Source organism: Mixophyes fleayi, unplaced genomic scaffold (genome assembly GCF_038048845.1).
Source record: "Mixophyes fleayi isolate aMixFle1 unplaced genomic scaffold, aMixFle1.hap1 Scaffold_167, whole genome shotgun sequence".
In the NCBI taxonomy this organism is placed as follows: domain Eukaryota; kingdom Metazoa; phylum Chordata; class Amphibia; order Anura; family Limnodynastidae; genus Mixophyes; species Mixophyes fleayi.
In genome coordinates this window covers 128,255-152,866 of record NW_027446025.1, presented here as the reverse complement: position 1 = coordinate 152,866, position 24,612 = coordinate 128,255, and the positions used below count along the sequence as shown (strand labels likewise).

General features: G+C 37.7%; 1 protein-coding gene across 1 annotated transcript in view; it reads left to right on the top strand.

Annotated features, from left to right (window-relative positions):
- Nucleotides 1-1,186: 1,186 nt before the first annotated feature.
- The window catches only part of LOC142116545 (hemicentin-1-like), a gene marked incomplete at its 3' end in the record, with an annotated part of 34,803 nt that continues 11,377 nt past the window's right edge, over nucleotides 1,187-24,612 (top strand). The window contains exons 1-3 of the mRNA XM_075194129.1: nucleotides 1,187-1,402; nucleotides 3,543-3,687; nucleotides 24,007-24,096. Coding sequence (XP_075050230.1) covers nucleotides 1,187-1,402; nucleotides 3,543-3,687; nucleotides 24,007-24,096 — 451 coding nt within the window. The remainder of the gene's footprint in view (nucleotides 1,403-3,542; nucleotides 3,688-24,006; nucleotides 24,097-24,612) is intronic.

Below are 24,612 nucleotides of genomic sequence, written 5' to 3'. Positions count from 1 at the left end.
GCTTTCAACAATTCCACCTGCGGCAGAGGAGAATCATGCAGGTATAGACATACCTGCGCGATTTGTAGAGGTGCCCATTCAGCAAAGGATTGTACAAGGAATACAGCGACCCGTGGAAGGGGTCGTGGTATGTCAGGAGCTGCTGCGCAAGGCTCCTTCACCAGTTAATTTGGATTGTTTATATAGATGGTTGGGTTTCTTTCCAGACACCCTGCATGCCAAATTTCTCCACAACGGTTTTACTGATGGTTTTAGGTTGCCTATTGTTGGACTGGTGCGGTCTAGTGATGGTCGGAATTTGAAATCAGCGTCTCTCCTTCCCCAAGTATTGTGAGATAAAGTTAATAAGGAAGTCACCCTGGGACGTATGTTAGGCCCATTTAACTTACCTCCTTTTGCGGATTTAATATTGTCCCCTGTTGGTGTTGTGCCAAAGAAAACGGCAGGTAAATACCGTTTAATCCAGCACCTGTCTCATCCCCCGGGTTTTTCAGTGAACGATGCCATTGAAGAGAGACACAGTTCAGTGAGCTATCAGTCTTTCGAAGAGGCATTAAAGCTTGTTAGATCATTTGGGAAGGGTGCGCTTTTGGCTAAAATAGATGTAGAATCAGCATTTAGATTGCTTCCCCTTCATCCAGAATCTTTCAGATTCATGGGTTTTAAATTGCAAGACGGCTACTATATTGATCGCTGTCTTCCAATGGGATGTTCGGTAGCTTGTGCATATTTCGAATGTTTTAGTTCCTTCCTGCATTGGTGTATACAAGCAGGAACAGGCCACGTTGGCCTGGCTCATTATTTGGACGATTTTTTATTCATTGGCCCAGCCGCATCGTCAGTTTGCGCAGATGTATTGTTTTCGGCAAAATCTCTTTTTGCCGTTATGGGAGTTCCAATAGCCCATGACAAAACGGAAGGCCCTATTGATTGTTTGTCTTTCTTGGGTATAGAAATCGATACTACAGCAGGATGTTGTCGTCTACCCAAAGAAAAGATCGATAAGTTAGTTTTCGTTATCTCGGAAGTGTTAAGTTCAAACACAAGTACTTTGAAGGGGATACAGTCATTGTTAGGATTATTGAACTTTGCTTGCAGAGTCATTCCAATGGGAAAGATTTTCTGCAGAAAGTTGCAATTAGTTACAGCGGGTTTAACGAAGCCCCATGCTCGGCTTCGTTTAGCCATGGACATACGATATGACCTTCGGATCTGGTCCACATTCTTAAAAGATTTTAATGGAGTGCGGATTTGGCAGTCTCCTATTGTATCTAGTTTAGAATTAGAGCTCCATACAGATGCCTCCGGAGCTCACGGCTTCGGAGCCTTTTTTAAAGGAGAATGGTGTGCTTCCCCTTGGCCGATAGAATGGAGACAAAACGGTTTAGTAAAAAATCTATTGGTATTGGAATTATTTCCAATAGTATTGTCCCTTGAATTGTGGTCCAGTAGTTTGTCGGGCCAAAATGTAATTTTTTGGTGTGACAATTTAGGTGTCGTCCAGGCCATTAATCAACAAAAGTCAACTTCGTTACCTGCGGTCAATCTGTTGCGCAGACTGGTACTTTTGTGCTTAAAGTTTGATATCTCTTTCCGGGCTAAACATGTCCCAGGAATAGAGAACCAGGTAGCCGACTCGTTATCTCGTTTTCAATGGAGTCGTTTTAGAACACTTGTCCCACACGCTAATTTAATTGGAATTCCTTGTCCTCTTTACGCTTGGCAGATGGTCGAGTCGGTATAAAGGACTTGGCGGAAGCTTCATTGGCTCCTTCTACTAGACGATCTTATCGTGCTTCATGGCAACAATGGCAATTATTTCTGAACACATGCCCGGGTGCTTTTCCCTCAGGTCAGAATGAACCCATCTTAGAATTCATGTGGAACAGATATGTAAAGGGTGCTACTAAATCTAATATGGCGTCTATACTTGCGGGCATTTCCTTTATGGCTCGCCTGCATGGGTTTTCAGACCCAACGAAAGGATTCATGATTTCTAAAGCGTTGAAAGGTTGGGCGAGGGTACGACCAGTAGAGGCTGACACTAGGCGTCCCATTTCCATTCAAGTATTGAAACAATTGGTAGGGGCACTTGCATCAGTTTCTTTCAATCCATATGAAGCATTGTTATTTAGTACAGCTTTTTGTATGGCCTTCCATGGGGCTTTTAGAATAAGCGAACTAGTGGCAAGATCTAATACCGATATTGGAAATGCTTTATTGGCTAAGCATACACATATTTATTCTACACATGTTTCTTGTAAGTTGACCCGATCGAAAACCGATCAGTTTAAGCCTGGACAGTGGTTCAACATATGTACACATGAAGATTCAAACATTTGCCCGGTGATATTGTGTTCAAAATTTTCTTTGATTCGTCCTAAAGGAGGGGATATGTGGCTACTGCACGCAGATAGATCACCGCTTTCTAAATTTCAATTTAATGCCCTATTTAAACGTTCATTAAGCTATATCGGATTAGATCCGTCCTTGTATGGTACCCATTCATTTAGAATTGGGGCGGCTACAGCTGCAGCTGAGAAGGGTGCTTCCCCTGCGGACATACAGGCTATTGGCCGTTGGAAATCCGAGGCCTATAAAACTTATATTCGCCCGCAATCCTAGTTTAATAGGCTTTTGCCTCGCCAACTCGTTAACCCATGGCTATGCTGCTTGTCGCTTTTAGCGAGGGCATGAGGGGATTTTTTCCCCGTTTCTCCTGGATAAAGGCCTGATTGGCTATTGGCCTCCGGGGTGTCTCGGTTTTTTTGTCCTTCATATGGGCTAACTTCCCCTACCCTCCCTCCCACACTCACGTGTCACGATTAGATTAATTATTAGCAGCCTGTGCGGCTGAGTTAGTATTTGCAAGTTAAAGCGTCACATTATTTCTGTGGCTGCTTGGTTGTTATTGCAATAAACAATGATATTAGTTCGTTTTGATAAAGCTGTTCGATCGGTGAGGATTTCGCTTGGTTATATATCCAATGACATTAGTCGGATTAGTAAAGCGATCCTGAATTTAAGACGGACATGCTTGGCTTTGTATATTTAACGAACTCTCATATAAGTATTGGATCTGCTGCTGTATGCAGAGATCAGTCCCCTTTAACATATTAGATATTTATATTTCCCACATGGGCATAGTGGCATAAGGTTCTTTGGTAAAGCTGTCCGGTCGTTAATGATTTCACTTGGAGTGACATTTCCAAGAATATTAGTGGGATCGAGAGTAAACCGATTTTAGATCCAAAAAGGTGCACATTTAAAATAGTGCTATAAGTTGTCCTCCATGGCCTGACCACACCCCCTTTACTGGCCACACCCACTCTTAAAGTTGGCAACAGTAATAGAATTAGAAAACTATATTATTTATAAATGTAATAACACAAGTTAAAAAAAAAGTGAGGCATAAAGTAAAGCAAGTTGTACATTAATGTAAAAAAGCCCACATTGCCACACATAACATCTTTACGTATCTAATCCATCTTTACCATCTTATCAAATTAATATAATTCTTCTAAATTAATACAATTTTACAGAATAAATACGAATCTTCCCTCACATCCAATTACAATAAGAAAATCTACAATAAAACCACAATTGGTGTTATAGTTACTCATCCAGTGCCTCTCCGAATTTTACTTTATCCTAAAATCACAGAAAAACACTACAGCCAAAGCATAAGTAAGAATAATAGAGCAATCCACTTAAGCACAAAAATAAGTAAGAAAAGTAACGGTGGGCATTTTCTTAAAGACAAACTTCATTAAACCACAGGCAGACTCCCACAAAAATTGGTTTTAGACAAAGTGTTATATTTTATTTAATGCATGTATTAACTATGAGATTCCTAAAATCTTTTTTTCTCCTTCTAACCCTCAGTACTGTTGTGATTTGAGTGTTGTGTAGGGAGTTTCTGGTTAGCAGGAAATCCCCTGTCTCCAGTCCGTGTATTCTGATCTAAATGCATAATTAGATCTGATCTAATCTGATCTATATGCATACATATATATGTAATTTAGTTTATATTATACCTTGCTTTTTAACATGTATTAAAAAACACATTGCAAATAGAGTTTGTACATAGCAATGCATGGTCTCTGGTTAACTGATTGGAGGCAATCCTATATTTGACATTTTCCCATCTCTGATCTTTCTGTGTTCTGGATTAGCAATTTATATTTAAAGGGAAAAAATTGATTGTTACCAGTATAAGCCCAGTTCAATTGACAGTACCTTTTCAATTCTTTGTGAGCTGGAGAGCATTGATCTGCCACTCATATTCTCTTTGCATGTCAAAATTATTAATGAATCTTTAGTGCTCAATGTGCCATTTCAGTTGAATTTGTCTATCAAGCCACTGTGTATTTTCTTCTTCCTCTTCACACTGTCAGTTCTCTAGACATAGAGTTAATTCATATGGATGGGAGTCCTTTGCAAGCAGTCCCCAAGGCTTTAAAGCATTGCTGTGCAGCTGTGCAAGATGATGGTATAGAAAGAACAGGCACACCCATGAGGTATATAAAAAGAAAAGCTAGTAAAAGCATGGTACACATCTATACATCATGTTTGGTCCCCAGAGGAAAATGTCATTGGTAGACAAAGTAAGACATTCTCTCGACTGTAAGCTTTCACATGTCAAAAGCGTTTTATCATCTCTGTCATCTAGTAACTGTTTTTTTTCCAAATGTGGAATACTTGGAGCTTTCAAAGTGTATAACAATAGCATACGTATTAAAACTTTAGGGTAATGATTCATACTTTAAAGCAAACTTTGAAAGATTTTTTTCCCCCTCTGGGTAGGATGCAAAACATCAACAAAAAGTAAAAAATAGATGTAAAAAGCTGGCTACATATACTGCAATATAGCCGGATGTTGTACAGTTTACCCTTTAGCACAGCAGCTGTGGCTCAATAATAATGATGGGATCTAACTCAATCATATCATTATAAGATGTCATAAGAAAAATATGCTGAAATATACCATCTTAAAATGATGTAGCTTGGTCTGTGTGAGCACTGACAAGCCAAAAATAATCCGATCTGCCTTCCTTCGTGCCGAATGGCTAGACCTTGACTGATTTGGCCACCCACATGAACCAATCGGCTCATGTGTGGCCAGTTTAACAATTTTAGAAGATTCTGGGGAGAACAAAAGTAAATTCACTCATGTAATACAATGGACAGATTAAGAATATTTAGTAGGCAATCTAGCAGCAGGACTGCTTTTTACCATATAAAACATACAGAGGGACAGATTCATGTTGCCCTCTATCATACATGCAATTAGTGGAAGAAACATAAAAAACATGATGGGCCTGATTCATTAAGGAGGGTAAAGCAAAAAAAAAAAGGAGTAACTTTGCAAAACCATGTTGCATTGGAGGGGGGAGGGGGTGTAAATTTAAAATGTGATGACAGATTTATAGTTGGATAGGGCATGTCCTAGATCACATTTATATTTCAGTGTACAAATAAAGCTATCAAGTATTTGTGTGCTACATAAAAAAAAACCCAGACAGTATTTAACTTATAAACTAATTTGCACCCCTTGCATTGTAACATGGTTTTGTCCAGGAGAAAGCTTACTCATTTTTTTGCCTTTTACGTTTCACAGTATAAGCAAGTTCATCTTGAGCAGATATTTTGCTGGGTGACGAGAAGGAATCTATGAGTGTGCTTAAGATGGTTCTTTTCAATTTAACACTACAGAAAAAAGGCTGAATATGTTACTATGAGATAACATTCAGAAAATGAAAATGTCATGCTTCAGGGACATTAATTATAGCAAATTAATTGTAACTGTGTTTCTTGATTTGTCTTTAAGTTATTTCAACATGTTGAATATACAGATATGTATAGAACTAAGTACAAGAAATTGTCTACAAATTACATCATGTATGTACCATACCTATAATTAAGACTCTTGTTCAACATCCGATTATCAACCCCAATCTTATAAAGCATATATTTTTCAAAACATATTTATTGTTCATTATTGAAGTATACATTTTCAGTGAACGTGTTTCATTTTTTACATTTCTTAAAAGAACAGACAGAATGCTATATAGACCACACAGAAACAGATGTTTTTTTAAAGGATATAAAAATCTGGGCATTAAGCAAACAATGCATGTCTTGATGAATCTCCAATCTGTTGAATTTAACATAAAATGAGCAATGACACAAAAAGACAAATACAACAGAACTGTTGAAGAAGCTCAATTAAGCCAGCATGTAAATCAGCAATACAGTGAGTTAACCACCCAATTTCCAGTGAAAATGGTTGTTCTTCTGAATAGACATAAGATACATGCTGGACAAAATGCACTACATGACCCACTGCAGATTCTTGACAATTTTAACTCTCCTCACATCAAAAGCTGTTTTTCTTGCTACTTTTCTGGAAAGTCTCATGGGAGGGTGTTGAGGCGGGAACAGCCCATATTCCTAAGCTATGGATTCTCTTCTCAGTCAAGGTCTAATCCAGGGTTTCCCAACCCAGTCCTCAGGGTTCCCTAACAGTGCATGTTTTCCATATCTCCTTGCTAGAGCACAGGTGTATTCATTACTAACTGACACATTGTAACAGATCCACAGGTGATACTAATAATGTTACATGTGATCCGGAAAAACCTGCACTGTTGGGGAGCCCTGAGGACTGGGTTTGGGAAACACTCTAATCATTCAGCATTACGGAAGACAGGTCAGATTACTTCTGGCTCGTCAGTGCTCACAGAGGCCAAGCTACATCATTTTACGATGGCATTTTCTAACATGTTTTTATTATTGTGATATCTGATTTTAATGGCTACATACGCTCTATATAGCAGTGCAGAATATGATTGGTGCCATATAAATAAACAAAACTAATAATAAACAACAGACCTCTAATTTGGTGGCTTGTATATAGCTGACCTTTAATTTGCTGGATAGCAGGCATTTATTATGTTGATATACTTTTTCCCCTTATTAAAAAAGCCCTGGTTACCTTACTCTTACCCTGCCACAAACCTTTTTCACACACCATGACATTTGGTTCTTTGGCCATCACCTTTCCCATCTCTACTTCTTTGACATAATTTAGCAGCTCAATCGGGTTACAATAAAGAGTCATGTTCCATTTCACTACCACAGATCAGCCTTTAGCCCTTTTATTACCACTAACTTTCCTTTTCCTGGCTATGATGTCACAAGCAAGCGTCTCACTCACTGTTTGAGGAGCCGAGAATGTTGTGCTCACCTCCAACCATCAGCGTAAGATTTACAGTGATAGCATGAAAGCTGAAGACACTTGTGAATACAGCAATAATTTCATTTAGTTATCTATATTAAACCACTCAGGGTTCTCTTGTGTTATATGTTATCCTTTGCCTATGCTGCTGGTAAACACCTTTTATTGATATGGCATTTTGAGAAAGCCCCCCATAATCCAGCAACCAATTAAAGTGTTTTTCAAATACAGTACTTCATATACAGTATTTTGTAAAGAAAATATACAGACTTTTTCCATTGTACTTCTAGTTTAGCAAATCATTCTCTCTTTACGGCACCTTGTATCAAGTGAAATGTTCAAGGTGAGTGCTGACGTCTGCTTTCCTTCACTATAACTGACCTTTCCATGTGCTTTATATCACAAACTATAAAAGCTTAGAGGGTCTTTTGTATGATAAAAATGATCTATTAATTAGACACCTTGCCTTTTTAAGAATGCCCACGTCTTAATATGAAAAGCCCTGTGATATCTATGACATTTAAAAATGTTAAATCTCCCAAGAAAAAAAAATCCCACTGACCTTTTTAAGGCTACACTATGTAACCAGCTCTATTATCAAAGTCATGGAAGAACACATCTTTCTGTATGTGTGAAGTCTGGTCCCATCCGTCTTCTGTTTAATGGAACTCCTGCTGGCAAATGGATGTATGACTTCTTAAACACACCAGTGTATGTGACCTTGTCATGTAGAAAGCTGTGCTGTTTTACAGAATTGTTTGTTCACTAAATTTCACTTGGACTCTTCTTCTTAACTCTTGCACAGCATTATTCAAATATAGACCTGACTTATATGTGGAGACATGTGTTAGATTAAATACAGCCATACATTTTGTGAATAATAATTATATATTGTTGTTTGTATTTGTTATTTTATTGCATTGCATGTCAACAGTGAGTGATAGTGACTTCTCTCTTATTAATAAAGTTTTATCCAATCTACTGAAAGACAATTAGTTTGTGAACCAATTTATTAAGGGTGTTGTTTATTTTAACATCATCTGCCTTTTTAAGAACATCATTGAATCAAAAATAAAAGTAGGCTTATATAAATGAAAAACTAACATTTATAAATGTGGTAAAGTTCCCATACCTTCATACAATATTTGACATTGCAGTTAGCTGTATAGTAAATATAAATGCAATCTGTAATCAGCCATTATAGGCAAAAAAGAATCTGACTGTGGAATTACTGTCAGGAAGGGAAAATACCCCCCACCTCCACCCTCACATTCACAACTTGTTCTGAAATATCTTAAATTTGATTAGCCCCTGAAATCACCAATATATTTCAGAATGTTATCAGTGTATTGTTTTTTTTGTTTTGTTTTGTTTTTTAACACCACCTTGTATTTGGTGATATTTTAAACTGCACCTGTCAGGGCATTTTTCATTTGAGAAATTAGGCTTTAGTAAGGAGTCACTTTGTAGCATGCCCAATATATATGTACCATTTTCCAAATGAATACATCTGAATCATATTTACCAACTTTTGTAGTTGGCGTCTGGGAGTCTCATGTGGGAGGTGGGCGTGCGGGGGGGGGCTCCGAAAATCCCGTCATTTTGGACTCACCCGTCACGTAATGACACAAACGCGTCATTTTACAGCAGTAGGCAGGCCAAATGCCCGAGAATCGCGGCATTTTGGACCTAATTCTGCCCACTTCACTAGGAGGTGGGCAGATGCGGGAGATTGACATACTCTGCCGGGAGTCCAGGAGACTCACCCAAAATGCGGGAGTCTCCCGGACATTCCGGGAGAGTTGGGAAGTATGATCTGAATGTGTTCTTAGTTCTCAAGCTGGATGTGTGAAAGTTTATCAGCACTTGCATAGAAGTCCTGGAGACATTACGTAACTCCAACCAGTACAACATATGGAAGTAGTCTGTTATATTCTTTGTTTCTCTTCTGTAGCAAAATCATATAGCCTCCTAACAAACTCTATATAATGTTAGTATTTTTAAGATGACAGACACAGCTGTTCTGAGTAGTTTATTTTAATTCTTTACTGAAACAGATAAACCATTATCTGAAAATAAAGGAAAATAAATACTAAAATGTGTGCGGTAGTACTAGGACGTCATTACCGCTTAAGGCTACTTACAACCTGTTTTTATCATGTCTCAATAGTAAATTAACAACACACATAAAGCTTGTTGCTTTTATGCATATATTTGGGGTTCTATTTTCTATTTACCAGTAGGAGGAAACCCCTAGATCTGGCAAACTGTTTTTTGCCGAATTTAGGGATTTTTACAATTTAGCAAGGCCCCCTGGCAGGTGAAGACTATAGCCGATAACCTTCACAGTGGGCCTCCATGCATAGAAGGGGAAGCCATTTTAACAAGGAGAGCAGTGGTACAAGTACCGCCACTGTCTGAGGATAGCCTTTGTCAGGGAACAGAACAAGAAAAATATTTTTTCTAGTTATTTTATTTACTGTTAAACTGTAAACTGTAAAAAGGGAAAGTACAGCACATCTCCTTTTGTACAAATGTGCATATCTGGCCATCATTCATGTACTCACCCATTCTAATATTTTATATTTGACTATGCAAAAGCTTTATAGGACCACATGCATGCTTTTAGTTTGTGATAAATATGCACATCAGCAAAAGTATAAACATGATTTGCCCTTTCAAAAGTGCCAAAAAAAACAAATTGCTTGTAAATATAAACAGAAAAGAGAGTACCAAGGTGCATATAGATGCCATATAGATGTATAGATTTTTTTTTTTGTTCCTGTAATGTATGGGTATACAAAAGGACTAGTTGGCATCAAATTATCTTGGTGTATGAACTACCTGATAATAAATATAAACCAACATGTTTGTATATGCAAAGAAACACAAATACATGCTAGTTTATGCAATGCTAGTTTACATGCAATACATGCACCTTTATGCTGACGACATTCAACTCTATATCTCCTCTCCTGATCTTTCCTCCACCCTCCTCGCTCGGGTATCAGACTGCCTCCCCGCCATCTCCTCCTGGATGTCCAAGCGCTTTCTCAAAATCAATTTCTCTAAAACTGAACTCATTGTCTTTCCTCCGCCCAGACTCCCATCCCACCATGACCTCTCTATTGTCGTCAATAACACCACCATCTCCTCTGTCACGCAACTTTGCTCTCTCTCTTTTGCCCCCCACATTCACTCCCTTGCCCAAGCCTGTCGCTTCCAACTACGCAACATCGCCTGCATCCGTCCTTTTCTCTCTCAGGATGCCACCAAAACTATCATCCACGCACTCATCATCTCCCGCCTCGATTATTGTAACCTCCTCCTCACTGGCCTCCCCCACTCCCGTCTCTCCCCCCTCCGCTCGATACTCAATGCAGCTGCAAGACTCATCTTCCTCTCACGCTGCTCCTCCTCTGCCTCCCCTCTCTGCCTTGCCTTGCACTGGCTCCCCTTCCCCTACAGAATCCTTTTTAAACTCCTCACCACCACTTACAAGGCTCTCTCCAACTCTACTGCCCCTTATATCTCTAACCTACTCTCCATTCACACTCCTGCCCGCTCCCTGCGCTCGGCCAAAGACCGCCGCCTCTCCTCCACTCTTATCACCTCTTCCCACTCCAGAATCCAAGACTTTTCCCGTGCAGCCCCCCTTCTCTGGAACGACCTCCCTCGTTCCATCCGTCTCTCCCCTACTCTGTGCTCCTTCAAACGTGCACTCAAAACTCACCTCTTCCTCAAAGCCTACCAACCATCTACTTAACCCCATCTCCTCCCTTTAGCTCGTCCTCCCTTCTCTCCTCTTGCCTCAACTGGCTGCTCTTGTGCCTGGTCTGTTTACCCTCCCTTAGGATGTAAGCTCATATGAGCAGGGCCCCCTCCCCTCCTGTCTCCATACCTGTTCTTCCACTCCGTCTTTACTGCATATGACTGGCTGGAGTTTCTGAAGTATTGGTCTTTTTGTTCATTGTTCTGTATGGTTTCACCCTGTATAGTCTACTGTTAGTACTGTGTGCGGCGCTGCGGATACCTTGTGGCGCCTAACAAATAAATTATAATAATAGTTATATATTTATTTATTAGTTAATCAGTATAACACTTATTATTGAAATCCAAAAATATACAATGCAAATGTGAATGTGAATACCTTCGCATATGTCTAAAGATTTCACATCCAAATTTGTGCTGCTTATAAACCCGTTCTAGGTGAATAAATACGATCCTATGATGCTGAAGTAGAATGAAATATATACGTATCAAATGTCATAAACATTACATTTAGTGCAAATTCAAAATAATTAAAATATAGAACATTTTATTATACATCATAAAAACAAATCTATAGTATAAAACTAATTTGAGGCCTCACCTTTTTAAATATACATAATTATATTATTATTAACAGATAATTTAAGGAATAAACTATGAACAATATTAAACAATAAAATGTATGTGTAAATATATATATATATAAATAAATAACAGTCTTTTTGCTAAAATAAACAAATTGGATAACAAATTAGTCTGCATCTATGTTAACAAAATGGGGGGGTTCCTATAAAGCAGATCAGATAAATGTGGGTAACATAACAAACTTTTTGTAATTGATAGGGAATCTTAAACACTGCAGTGCATTGGGATAGATTATAATCTTTAATTCCAAACCAACATTCCAAAATGTCAGTGATCCTTTTGCCAACTAGAAACTGGACCTTTGTGAAAAATACATTGATGGTTCATAGGTGTAACTAGTCCTCTGTGGGCCCCATAGGAAAGTTTGTAAGGGTCCCATGTATCTCCCAATGTAGATAAACTCACATATACACATTAAACTTTGACAGGGAAGTCGACCTGTCTCAGTTGTGGGTCTTATAGCAGTTGCAACTATGGTAGGTACGCCCATGTCTTGGAATAAACCTGATCGCTGTGAAAGATATAAATCAGCTTGTATTGAGACTTTTTACATATTGAGATACTTCAGATTTTGTAAATATGACCTCCCATCATCATGGTATGATGGCAATTAGCCCCAGCCTGTAGCTTAGAGAATAGCGGAGCTATGCATTTTCTAATTTTAGATATTACTGACTTGAGATTTCATAGCATAAATATAATCTAAAGACTGTGAATGATGCTTAAATGAACCAGCAGAAGCATTTCAGAGACTTCTGTCCCCTTTCTCAGGGGATTGAAAAAGAGTATAGGAGTCAGCTGTGCAACAAATTTTCTTTGGTAGCCATAGTTGAATTTTTGCTATGACATTGCTTTAACATATTAATTTCTTTACAGTGTATAGTACAATAAAGTAATGGTACAACCTGCACAGTTTTGGGAATATAGAGCAGAGTATAATAGCTCAGCTTATGTCTAAAACATTCTTACGAACATAAAGAGAACACACAAAATTGAAGACTTGGGCAAAATTTGGATCTTCAGTTGTTGTTGGAATACAAGTACCAGTATGCATTTGGTAGTTGCAGCCTGGGATTTGTAGTTCCACAACAGATGGAGAATTACAGGTTGCAATGCATAACTGCTAATCTAGAACAACTGTCATAAATACATGTGTACTGGGGCATATTTTATTGTTTTATGCATGATCAGCCACTAGATAATCATAATGGGAAAAGAAAAGTTGTATAGGAGCAGCCTGGTATCTAACCCCCAATGGCTCCAGAGTACTGATGATGGTTACACTTATAAATCATGTTAAGCTATGCAGAAGCTCCCATTTGCTTTGAACAATCATTTTATTCATGAACATTTACTGACATGATTGACATTTCATAACCAGTCCCAAATGAGTCCGTATCCAAGTATGAAGCTAGCAAGCCAATCCAAAACTAATGATTTGGTATTTCAGACTTGACAGTTAACAGGCTTACTGCTGATACAGTCAACACAAATCCATCAACATTACAGTTTGCCTTACATGACTAGTTTTCATATACAAGCATTTGTCAGACATACAAAATGCATGATGTAAGATTTTCATGCTCTTGCCATTACAGCCTATTGTGACTATGTGGCCCGACTGCGTGTTGCATTATTTATATTTAGCAGATTAATCAGTGGTTTTAAGGATTAGATGAAATCAGATATATTGCGTTTTTCTGCTAGTGATAGAATTTTCACCACCCAATAGAAGCTCAGGTGTGACAGTCTGTGACCGTTTCTCATCATATTCACATATCAATAATTTATTTGGTTGAGTTTTCAATGACTTAGTATATAAACAGCTCTTTTATTCCATTATTTTCTATTTAAATAAAGTGATTATTGCAGAAGGGTACTCCTTTTCCCTTTTAACAATTTTGATCTGATTCAACACCATATTCATAGATATTTATTCTTCAACTGGTGCCGTTTAAAAGTCATTGCCTAAAAAAAATAGATTTTGTAAAGCTAGATTTTTACAGGTTTCCACAGCAAACCATTCACTTTATTAGTCACAGTAGTGCAACGTAGAAGGATATCAACATGAACTGCAGTCAACAGGTAGTCCTTTTAACAACCGTTATGTCATACAAGGTTTGGCAGTGTAGGGAAGGGTGCAAAACAATGCATTTGTAATCAGATCCATATCAGCAAGACAAAGTTTTATTTTTAAAAAGTCAGTTTAAACATTCCAACTCATATTTTATAGTTTTTAAGATTAAATTCCCATTTACATCCATTTTAATCAGTGGAATGTTAAATTTGGATGCAAACAGCATAGCTTTTAACAGTCTGATGCAAGCAATATTGGTGTAGGTTGACAACCTAATCCTGCCATCCTCTCTGGGCAACTTTTTAGGAGTTTATTTATTTTATAATACACAAGTGATGTGAATATATGTAAGATATCCTGTAAAAATTTATATAATTTTATTTGGAGGGTATAGATGTGACTCTGGGTTTAGACGGTAGTGATGTCACTTGTGTCATGTGACTCATTTTGAAAATGTTCCGCGTTGTGATGCGTAGCTACCACAGCAGACCGTCTGGATAAGAGGATGCCCCAATACGCGCAACGTTCTCTATTTCACACTGGAATTTATGTTTTGTAGGGAAAAATGTTCCCCCCTTACTGTAAAAGTAGAACGATACGAGAAGCCTTCCATTTGATGACCTGTGTAAAAGACTTGCAATATAGTCATGTAAATGGATATAGGGGACATACAATCATTATTTTCAACGACTGCATTACACTGTGTTGGCTTTTAGACTCATCTTGAACTATATTTTTGCTTTTTTTATTGTTTGTTGTGCTTTTTAATGTGGAGTTGAGAAAAAAACAACAAACAATAAAAAAATGGCACAGACATCAAGTATCTGCAGTGTATTCACACTAACATTATATTGCCTGCGGGGGTCCTCACTGCAATGTTTATACGCAATATGTGAGTATTATTACTGGTATGCCGGCATTGTTATGGAAATGGAAGAACCAGGACACATGCCAGCTTAGGTCCATTACATTACATTTCCAGCAATAGCTTATTCTGCTGTTAATTCACCTTACATACCTTCAAATTTCTTGTGCACAAAGTACTGTTTTAAAGTGTTTAATAGGAATTCACAGAAAGGACTGCTATCCCATTGCCTCCATCTCGAGGTTACCACTAAAGCAGGACGTAATTGGTTTCTTTCTCCCTCTTTAACAGAACGTGAGTTCAGGGTAATTATCTGTTTGTATTTAATGTGTAATTGAAAACAACTTCAGAGTCTACTCATGAAGAATATAAGGGCATAAAGCTATACCCTTATTAGCCAATCTGAACCAGCTATGATAAGGGGCGTAAATAAAAACTTTTGTGCAGATACTGCAAGGAGACTGAAAACTCCATTGCGGGAAAAGCATGAGGTCATTTTTTTTTTTTTGCTAGTACAAAAGTGTGTGCCATTAATCTGTCCTTAGCAACAGCTTGATGCAAACCAAAATCAGATGAATGCATTTTTGTAGGTCCACTTTATCAGATGTAGGCAATTAACAGCTCACACACCTCTAGTTCGGGCTTTGTTTTTACAGAGTGCATGCTAGACAAGGCATAAAGATGCTATTATTTTTAGAACAATATGCCTGGCTAATCCCAATTTATTTTCATAGCTGTGTTAGCAACAAAAGCTTTAGAAAGAGCACAGATAAAAGAATGCTATCTGGGTTGCTAATCTCATCACTGGAGTTGGAGTATTCTACCTTAGCCAAACTTTCCCTGGCCAAAAATAAAAGAAAAACATTTTTCTGCTTCAATACTTTATTTCTGGAGGCCAGTGAGGGGCCAATTATGCAAATTATATGTGCGTAATGTTTGGAATACCACAGTGCAAGCTCTCTGTTCTGTTCTAATTGCCAGTGCTCCACAGGCCCAGAAGTGGCATTTCTATTACTAATTGTGGAGACATTAAATACTTTCACTATTCATTTCTAAAATTCTTTCTGGAATTACTATATCTACACCTGGCTTTGGGGGGTCTTACACGTTCCTTTTGTATTGTGAGGAGTATTCTGAAAACAAATGAACTGATAATAATGTGAAATTGACCTTAAGTTTCTCACAGGTATAAGAAATGACATGGAACCAGAGATTAAATACATATAGACAGATAAATAACAGATACACAAGTATTTTCTGAATAAATTGCTCACATCAAATATAGTTTGTTTACATTGTTCTATCAACTCAAAACATGAATGATTATTGGTAAGATTACATCTGTCAAAGATCACTGATTCACTAGGGTTCCGGCGGCATTCCGTATCTTTAAGCTGTCAGGGTATTATTAGAAGTAACATCCCCAGCACCCCTAACCGTAAAGCCACTTCCAGCACCTGCACAAAAAACATAAACTGAAAACCAATTCAAAGACAGTGATTAAAGAAGCAGAGAAGGAAAATAGGTTACTATGACATAGCATAGGAGCAAGTATTGTCAAGAAGCTTTTGGTTGTTGGCTAGTGACATTTTACAGGAAATTAAATAATAACAATAATATCAAAAGTAAACCTAAAAAAAAATGAATCTTAAGCTACTGACACATATTCTGATACTTTGTTTTTGTTCTTAATTGTGATCAAGCTCATCTAAAATGTGTGTATATAGAGCTTATACAATCAGGTAAACATGGAGGCGATCTAAAAATATGTTAAAAAAGAGCATTGAATTTATAAATTGAATAGATTTCCAAATGGATCTAATGAAATGTTTAATTTTATTCCTTTCTTTAAAAAAAAATTATATAGAATCTGTTTGTAAATGTTCTCATATATAGAGCCACTTATATAGTGTATCTCAGTTGTGTTCTGACCATGTATATTGTATTGTTTAATTAAAGTTCCTTGATAGATTGTAATGATAAACTCAGGTTCAATCATAATAAATATCTATTTCATAATTTGCTTTTTGCTAAATATCAATATAAGTATACAGTTGTTTTTATAATAATTGGATAAATATTTAGTCTTTTTTTATTTTTCAATCAAAATTATTTAAAATAGTCCTGTGCATATCAACCAATAGAAATGTTCCATTATGTTTGGCTTTGATCTTTTTGTTAATCTGACTGGGTACTGGAGCACCAGAATTGGGGAGACAGCACACCTAGCATTACAACACAACATGGGACAATATACTGTATATACTCGTGTATAAGCCGAGTTTTTCAGCACCTTTTTTTTACGCTCAAAAAGCCCCCCCTCGGCTTATACTCCAGTCAATAAGTTTCCCCAGTTTTCTGTGGTCCTCGGCTTATATTCAGGTCGGCTTATACTCGTGTATACACGGTACCTATAATTGAATTTCTATTTGTCAAAGATGTCACTGATTTTTCTCACAGATGATTCCAGGGCGATACATATACTTTATCTGTCATGGTACCATTAATAATGTCATCTCCGAGGATCCCTGACCCTAAAGCCACTTCATACTCCTACACAAAACACTCTATCCGCAGTCACTACACTTGTCTTGACTGCAGGAGGGAATGCAGTGGGACACCAAGGACCTGAAAGTCTCTCTGCAGTCATAACATTAGTAAAAACAGTGACTAATGCTGTGAGTTTCCTTCCCTCTGGTACCTCCACTACTCACACTACAAGTCACTACTGCGCTAGTTCAATGACTGCAGGAAGAAGTGAAGGTGATTGGTGTCACACTGCATTTTCTCCTAGAATTGACAGGAGTGTAAGGAGGCCTATAATGGTGATGTCTGAGATGAGAGTTTCACATCGCCTCATTAAAGAGAAATGGCCCTGGATGGTTCTCTACCTGTCCTGGGAATGTTGTATGGCTTTCTCACAGGAACACACAAGAATCTGGATCCACATGTGCTCTTTTCAACCAATGATAAGGCTGCAAAGATAATCAAAGCATATCTTACCATGCATCTTTTAATATAAGCCTATTACATTGAAAAAAAAAAGTTGGTATTAGTATTTTATTTTAACTGACCAAAGGATAAATTCATACAAACTTAACTATTGAGTCTCTAATCTCACAATAGCATACTTGAAAAGATGTGTAAAATGTAATTAAATATTTACCTGCATCCTTAGGCAACATCTACACAGACACTTTTTTCGGGCATGCATGGAACTCTGGAGCATGAAGGGGCGTGAAAATGATTCATCATGAAACATAATTTCTCATGCTTCTACTTGCTCCAATTTGCTCCCTGTACGCCTGGAGAAAGCATTGGTATGGATGTAGCCCTATATACCACACCTAATCTGTCTAAGCACTAACATCAAATTAATGGGGAAAGGATTTATAAGCACAGAGAACAGCTCGTGAAAAGACACACTGTACTCTGGCAACTGCAGTATAGAAACATAAATGAAAATAAAATATAGCATTTTGAAATATATGAGATATTAATATTCTGTAACAAATATTTTGGCTAGCTACATGTGATAACCACTAAGCCACCGTGCTTCTAACATTTGCACAAAACAAGGTGAACAGCAGGTTCAAAATGGCATTTGCTTTATTAAATTGACATTTTCAGCTACGTAAATGACCTCCTCTAACATCTCTTCTCTTTCTCTATGCACAGTAAATCCCAAAGCTTCTCTCTAAGAAACAGTAAATGGCTCTAGACATCAACAATTGTCTAATTTCTCTTCACACAAAAGAACAAAACAAGACATTGTACCAAATTATGTTGCAAAAAAAATAATGAAAACTCATATTTCCTCTTTAAAACTGAAGCACCACAGAGTTTTGCTTTCTTAAGCACATTACCTGTGTGGACAATAACACTTTGTGACTCACCACTGAAAAACTATGTCAAGGCATAATACATTTTAGTCTGCCATATCACTCACCTTGCAGATGGTTATCTTCAGCTATGCTTGTCAATCCCACTCAATGTCTGTTATAATTAAGCATCAGCTCTATTATACCAAGGTAGAGTTCACTTTCTGCTTAATAGAACTGCTAAAGAACTATGTATGGTATTTCCTCACAATTTAATGAGCACGGAATAAAATATCGTTTCAAGAAGTTATTTTGTAAATCAAAAGTCTATGTATACATTGAATTATGAAAGAAAAAACTTTTTACGTTATACAGAATAAGTTCTTTTATGTTTTTGTTTCTTTTCAGGCATTAAAGGTGAAGAGTCACAGAATGAATATTGTACTTGGCACATGTATAAATCCCCATTTAAGACCACCCACTTCACGAAATACAGTTCGTTTTTGTGAATGAAAGAAACAAAATGTTAGAGTTTTAATACTATTTCAAGCAGGTCTCTTTACTGCACAAATAATACTACTTAAAATAATATTCTTTATGTAATTTAAGGAATTTCATGTATTACAAGGAGTAATTAATCATGTTCGTTGACTAGTGTAATAAAACACCACTCATTTGGAGTGGCTAGTTTCCTTGAATTTCTTAAACAACCTTTGACAGTTTATATTTTAGATTTCTAAAATAAAAGTTTTCCCTATGTGAAAGAACATTCAAATATACACATTTCAAGTTTTCATGCCTTATAGAACTTAAACTATTTGAAATGCATTGTTATTCCCAACAGTTATTATGTGTACTCTATTGTGCTGTTTATGTATATTTAAAAAATATATATATAAATGTGGATTTACTTTTTTCATATTATACCATTTGTGGTTTGATTTATATAATTAAAGCTGCGTTTCCTTTAGATTATGTTTGTCTTGTGCTGGTAAGGATTTTTCACCCGTAGGCTGAGCCTGATTTGTTATTTTTCAGCCAAGCCTCTAAGTGCATATTTGTAATACACCTACACAAGTGATACATTTGACATATTATTATTTTTCAGCATACCTTGAAACTTGTACTAATTGTAAAACATCTTAAAAGGTTTGAGCAAAACAGCACATGACATCAATCATCCAATACACATATTTATATGTATATTATATTTTACTTTTACTTTATACGTGTGTACATTGCTGGATTTTATAAAATAAAAGAATCAATTGTTTTGTATACCAAACGATCCTAATTTTTAAACAATAAAGATCCAAAGAAAATGTGGAAAATTGGGAAACAAGATGTTTGGCTGCATTCAGTGTTGGGGAACATAGTAAACCCAGAACCATCATACTGCAAAGTGAATTTTAAAATTACCAACACCACTCACCCCACAACTAGCAGAACTTTGGGTGCCCCATGCTAGGAAAGTCAGTACCTGTGTAGAAACTAGCACACCACTGTGATTCTTAAAACTCTCTCATAGGGAAGACCAGTGCATCCCTAGCAGTAGTAAGTCCTCCCAAAATGGGACCAAGTTGGGGAAAGGGACAGTTAACCAAAAGTTTATTTGATGGTTAGAAATATCCTTAAAATGCAGTCCATTAGTGTGTAATTTGGTTGACAATGAGCCCTCTTCCGTAATTGTAATGGTTTTTTATGTGTATTTATGTATATTTATGTGTATTTTTTCGCCTGGCTACTTAGGGTTCTATTTGTTGAACTTAAAATGGGCAAATTTTGACTTTTATTATTACAAATATTGCTATTTATGCCAAAGAACGCGTGTGTCTGTATTATATTGTTACATCTATAAAAACTGTTGCATTTTTAGTGACGGGATAAAAAAATGACTGTTATACTCATTTGATGCAGTTTAACTGAATTCCCCAGCGCACACAGAGATATTTTTTTTAAATGATTTCCAGCAGAAAAATGATCTGCCAATGACCTATTAGCATCATAGCTGAATACTGTCTTTAGTGGCCATTCACGCAGACAAGAGCAACAATGTATATAAAACCTGTACAGTACCTCTACTAGCCATCCTCCTTGACCTAAAACATTCACAGTTCAGCTTAAATTTCTAATGCAGTTACATAGATTAAATGCAGGAAACTGACTGAAATCAGTACATGCTCCAGATGTTTAGGCATGTACTTAGTCTACAATTAGTATTCTGGCATTTAGAGTACTTATTAGCATGAGCAAAAATATCAGATTCATATATTCTATTCATGTGAGCATAACTATTCATTAACATGTTTTCAACATTATTGGAACAACATTTTGTGTGGCCCTATATAAATAACTGCTGCTGATGGTGATGATTTATGTAGTATTACGCTGATATATCAACACTATATATCTTAAAAAAATTAATGGACAAACACAAATAAATTGCAAAACTCTAGTTTTTGGGTCTGCTAAACTTATTTTAATATATGCTGTGGTGAAGTAATGGCTGCTATCTCATTACTAAGGTATGTCAAAGGGATCTTATGAAATTGTAAAAGAAGATTCTTGTGGACATTTAACCAATCAACTGTACTCAAGAAAAATAATCAGTGTGGTAATGACTCTAGAATGTTGTGTTAGTGCATGCTTTCAGAAATATTAGTCTATGAACTCCCTTTAACACTGTTAATTCTTCCATATATTTCTCTGAAATGTTACCTAGATGTAAACAGTTTGTTTACCCCTGACCAAGTATAACTCATCCCCATAAACATTTCAATATGGCAAGGGTGAGAGGAAAACAATTATTTAATCTCTCATTTATACCAGTTATGGCTGACGGCACTAATATGAACTCCTAGAACAGGCAGTAGAGGTCTTCACCTATAGCAGCCGCCTTTCCCTTACAGCATGTTATGTTCACAGTTACTCGGAATTTATGTTCAGAGACCGTAGTGACGGAGGTAGGAGGAGTAACCAAAGTCAGGAGGTAATCCAGGGACAGTCCAACGGTAGTAGGTCTGTAGCAATCAGAATATCAGGGACAGGCCAAAAGGTCAAGGCTTGTAGCAAGCAAGGGGAATCCGAATAACAAAGCCAAGGTCAGGGCAATCAGAGTTCAAGCAGGGTTCAGAAACAAGCCAGGGATCACAACAGGAATCAAACAGCAAACGGACAGAGTATCCACAGAACTTGGAACAAAATCTATAACTGGGAGGAAGGCTATGCCCTCTCTGCCTTAAATAGTGAAACCCACCAAGCAGACATCAATGCATCAGACCTGTCACTCAACCACAGGAGGATGTAGTCATGAGAGGAGCCTATTTGTGCACGCTGCTGGCTGCTAGATTTACCAGGATGCGGCGGTGAACTACAGAGTGTCCTAGCTGTGGCCCCGGTGACAGCCAGGATGAAGGGGCGGACATGACATGCTGGCTGTCAGGGCAAATGCCAGGACGCGCCCCAGTGTCAACAAACGAGCAGGGGTGGCTCATAACAATTAGGGATGTGCACCGGCGACTTTTGAGGTCTCGTGTTTTGTGTTTTGGATCCGGATTTCCGTTATTTTTGAGGTTCGGATTTGTCTCGCAAAACACTTGACGAAAGGTCTCGGTTCGGATTTAAGGTCTCGGGTTCGGATTTTTTTTGAAAAAAAAAAAAAAAAGTTTAAAAATCAAGTTTTTGGGCTTATTTTCACTCCTACGCTATTATTAACCTCAAAAACATTCAATAACAAGCATTTCCACTAATTTACAGTGTATTCTGAACACCTCACAATATAGTTATTAGTCCAAAACGTTGCAACGAGGTATCTTTCTGGACTGCGTAGAGGAGTGGGTCACCACAATATATATAATAAGAAAACCATCAACTTGTATGATTCGCACCAATAAATGTACCTGGACTGCGTAGAGGAGTGGGTCACCACAATATATATTAAAAACCCTGAACTTGTATGATTTGCACCAATAAATGTATCTGGACTGCGTAAAGGAGTGGGTCACCACAATATATATTAAAAACCCTGAACTTGTATGATTCGCACCAATAAATGTACCTGGACTGCTTAGAGGAGTGGGTCACCACAATATATATTAAAAACCCTGAACTTGTATGATTCGCACCATTAAATGTATCTGGACTGCGTAGAGGAGTGGGTCACCACAATATATATAATAAGAAAACCATCAACTTGTATGATTCGCACCAATAAATGTACCTGGACTGCGTAGAGGAGTGGGTCACCACAATATATATTAAAAACCCTGAACTTGTATGATTCGCACCAATAAATGGACAGTGGGTACAACCGCATTTTTTAGAGCACTGAGGACACTTGATCGTACTTCTCTGTACATTTTTGGTATCGCCTGCCTAGTGAAGTGGAATCTCGACGGGATTTGGTACCGGGGACACAATACCTCCATCAACCCTCTAAATCCCACTCCACTGATGGCGGACACCGGGCGCACATCTAACACCAACATTGCAGTTACAGCCGCAGTTATACGCTTTGCAATAGGGTGACTACTATCGTATTTTGTGGTCATGGCAAACGACTGTTGGACGGTCAATTGTTTTGTGAAAGACTTAGCGGTCTTACGACTTCCCCTCTGGGAAGATGACCGACTAACAGCAGCAACAGCAGCAGTGGCAGTAGTAGGCGTACCGCTGCAGGATTCCTCGGATGAATCCCGTATTGAGGAGGACTCAGTCTGGCTGCTGACTTGGGCTGCAGGACTGAATCTGATGGAGATTGTGGAGGAAGTTGACGAGGAGGGTGTTGCTGGTGTGTATCCAACTGGACCACGGGATTTAGGTGTCCCTGTACCGATGAGGGTCCTAGCCCCAGTTCCTGAACTAACCACTGAACTATGAAGGTTATTCAGGTGACGTATAAGGGAAGATGTTCCTAGGTGGGCAAGATCCTTACCTCTGCTTATTTGAGCTTTACATAAGCTACATATGGCCATACATTGGTTGTCTGGATTTGGATAAAAATAACTCCAGACCGAAGAGGTGCATTTTTTGGTCTTCTGACCAGGCATGACGATGGGCTTTTTCATCCCATGGACATCAGCTGTTTCCCCCCCTGGTGCCTCATTTACAATAACCACATCACCATCCTCATCATCAAGTTCCTCCACAGCGCCAGCTACATCATCAATAGCCTCCTCCCGAGCCACCTCTTCCCGTACAGTGATGGGAAGGTCAGGCTTGACAACCACCAACACCCTTGAACTCGCCTTGGGGATTTGTGTGGACAATAATCCAGCACTCACAGCACCAGCGCAGTAAAATAAAGACAAAAGATCCTGGTCCTTGAGAGGCTCAGTCCAAGTCCTCATCTTAATTCCATCAGAAATCTATGGCGAGACCCCAAACGTGCTGCCCCTCAACTGTCCTGTGATTCTGTGAAGCCCGTTCTAAGAAGTAAACTGCTGTGAGACATGAGAATCTTAAGTGTGAACAAGGGCTGGGGTCTGAATACTTTTTCAATACTGTGTGTGTGTCTATATATAGTGAATGTGCAAGTACACATCACCTATTGTACAGTATATTTATGTCTATATATGTCTTTCCTTTCCAGAGCTTCCCGTCCCTGACGATCTCCGAACTCCGATAAAGATCCAGCGGGAAGAGCATCGGACTCTGCACTTCTTTCCTCCAGAGTACGGCTGTAAGAGATACACATCTCTCATCTCACATCTGACATATTTCCTCACCAAAGACCTTTGTTATTTACCACTAATTATATACATTGTCCTAATTTACGATGCTTATTTAAATACGTACACTTTTATTTTGCTATATTTATCAATCAGTTGTTATATTAATCAGTTCATTGTTTCATAGGTAGCTATAATCAGATGTATTTTAAGATACAGTCATAAGTCAGGGAACACAAAATTATGGTGAAGAAACAAATATTTTTGAATGTGAACAAAATAAAAAGTTTTCTTTATTATTAAATAAGTAGCAATTTCTTTTGACCTCTGTTTACATTTATATTTTCTCAGTCAGTGACAGATCATGAATCACTTTCTAAACAATGGGTCTGATGCTGTGTTAGGAGCAAAGCAAAAAAGGAGTAAATTTTCTCCTGTATAAAACCATGTTACAATATAATGGGTGCAAATTAGTCTATTATTTTGTATATAAGTTAAATACTGGCTGTTTTCATGTAGCACACAAA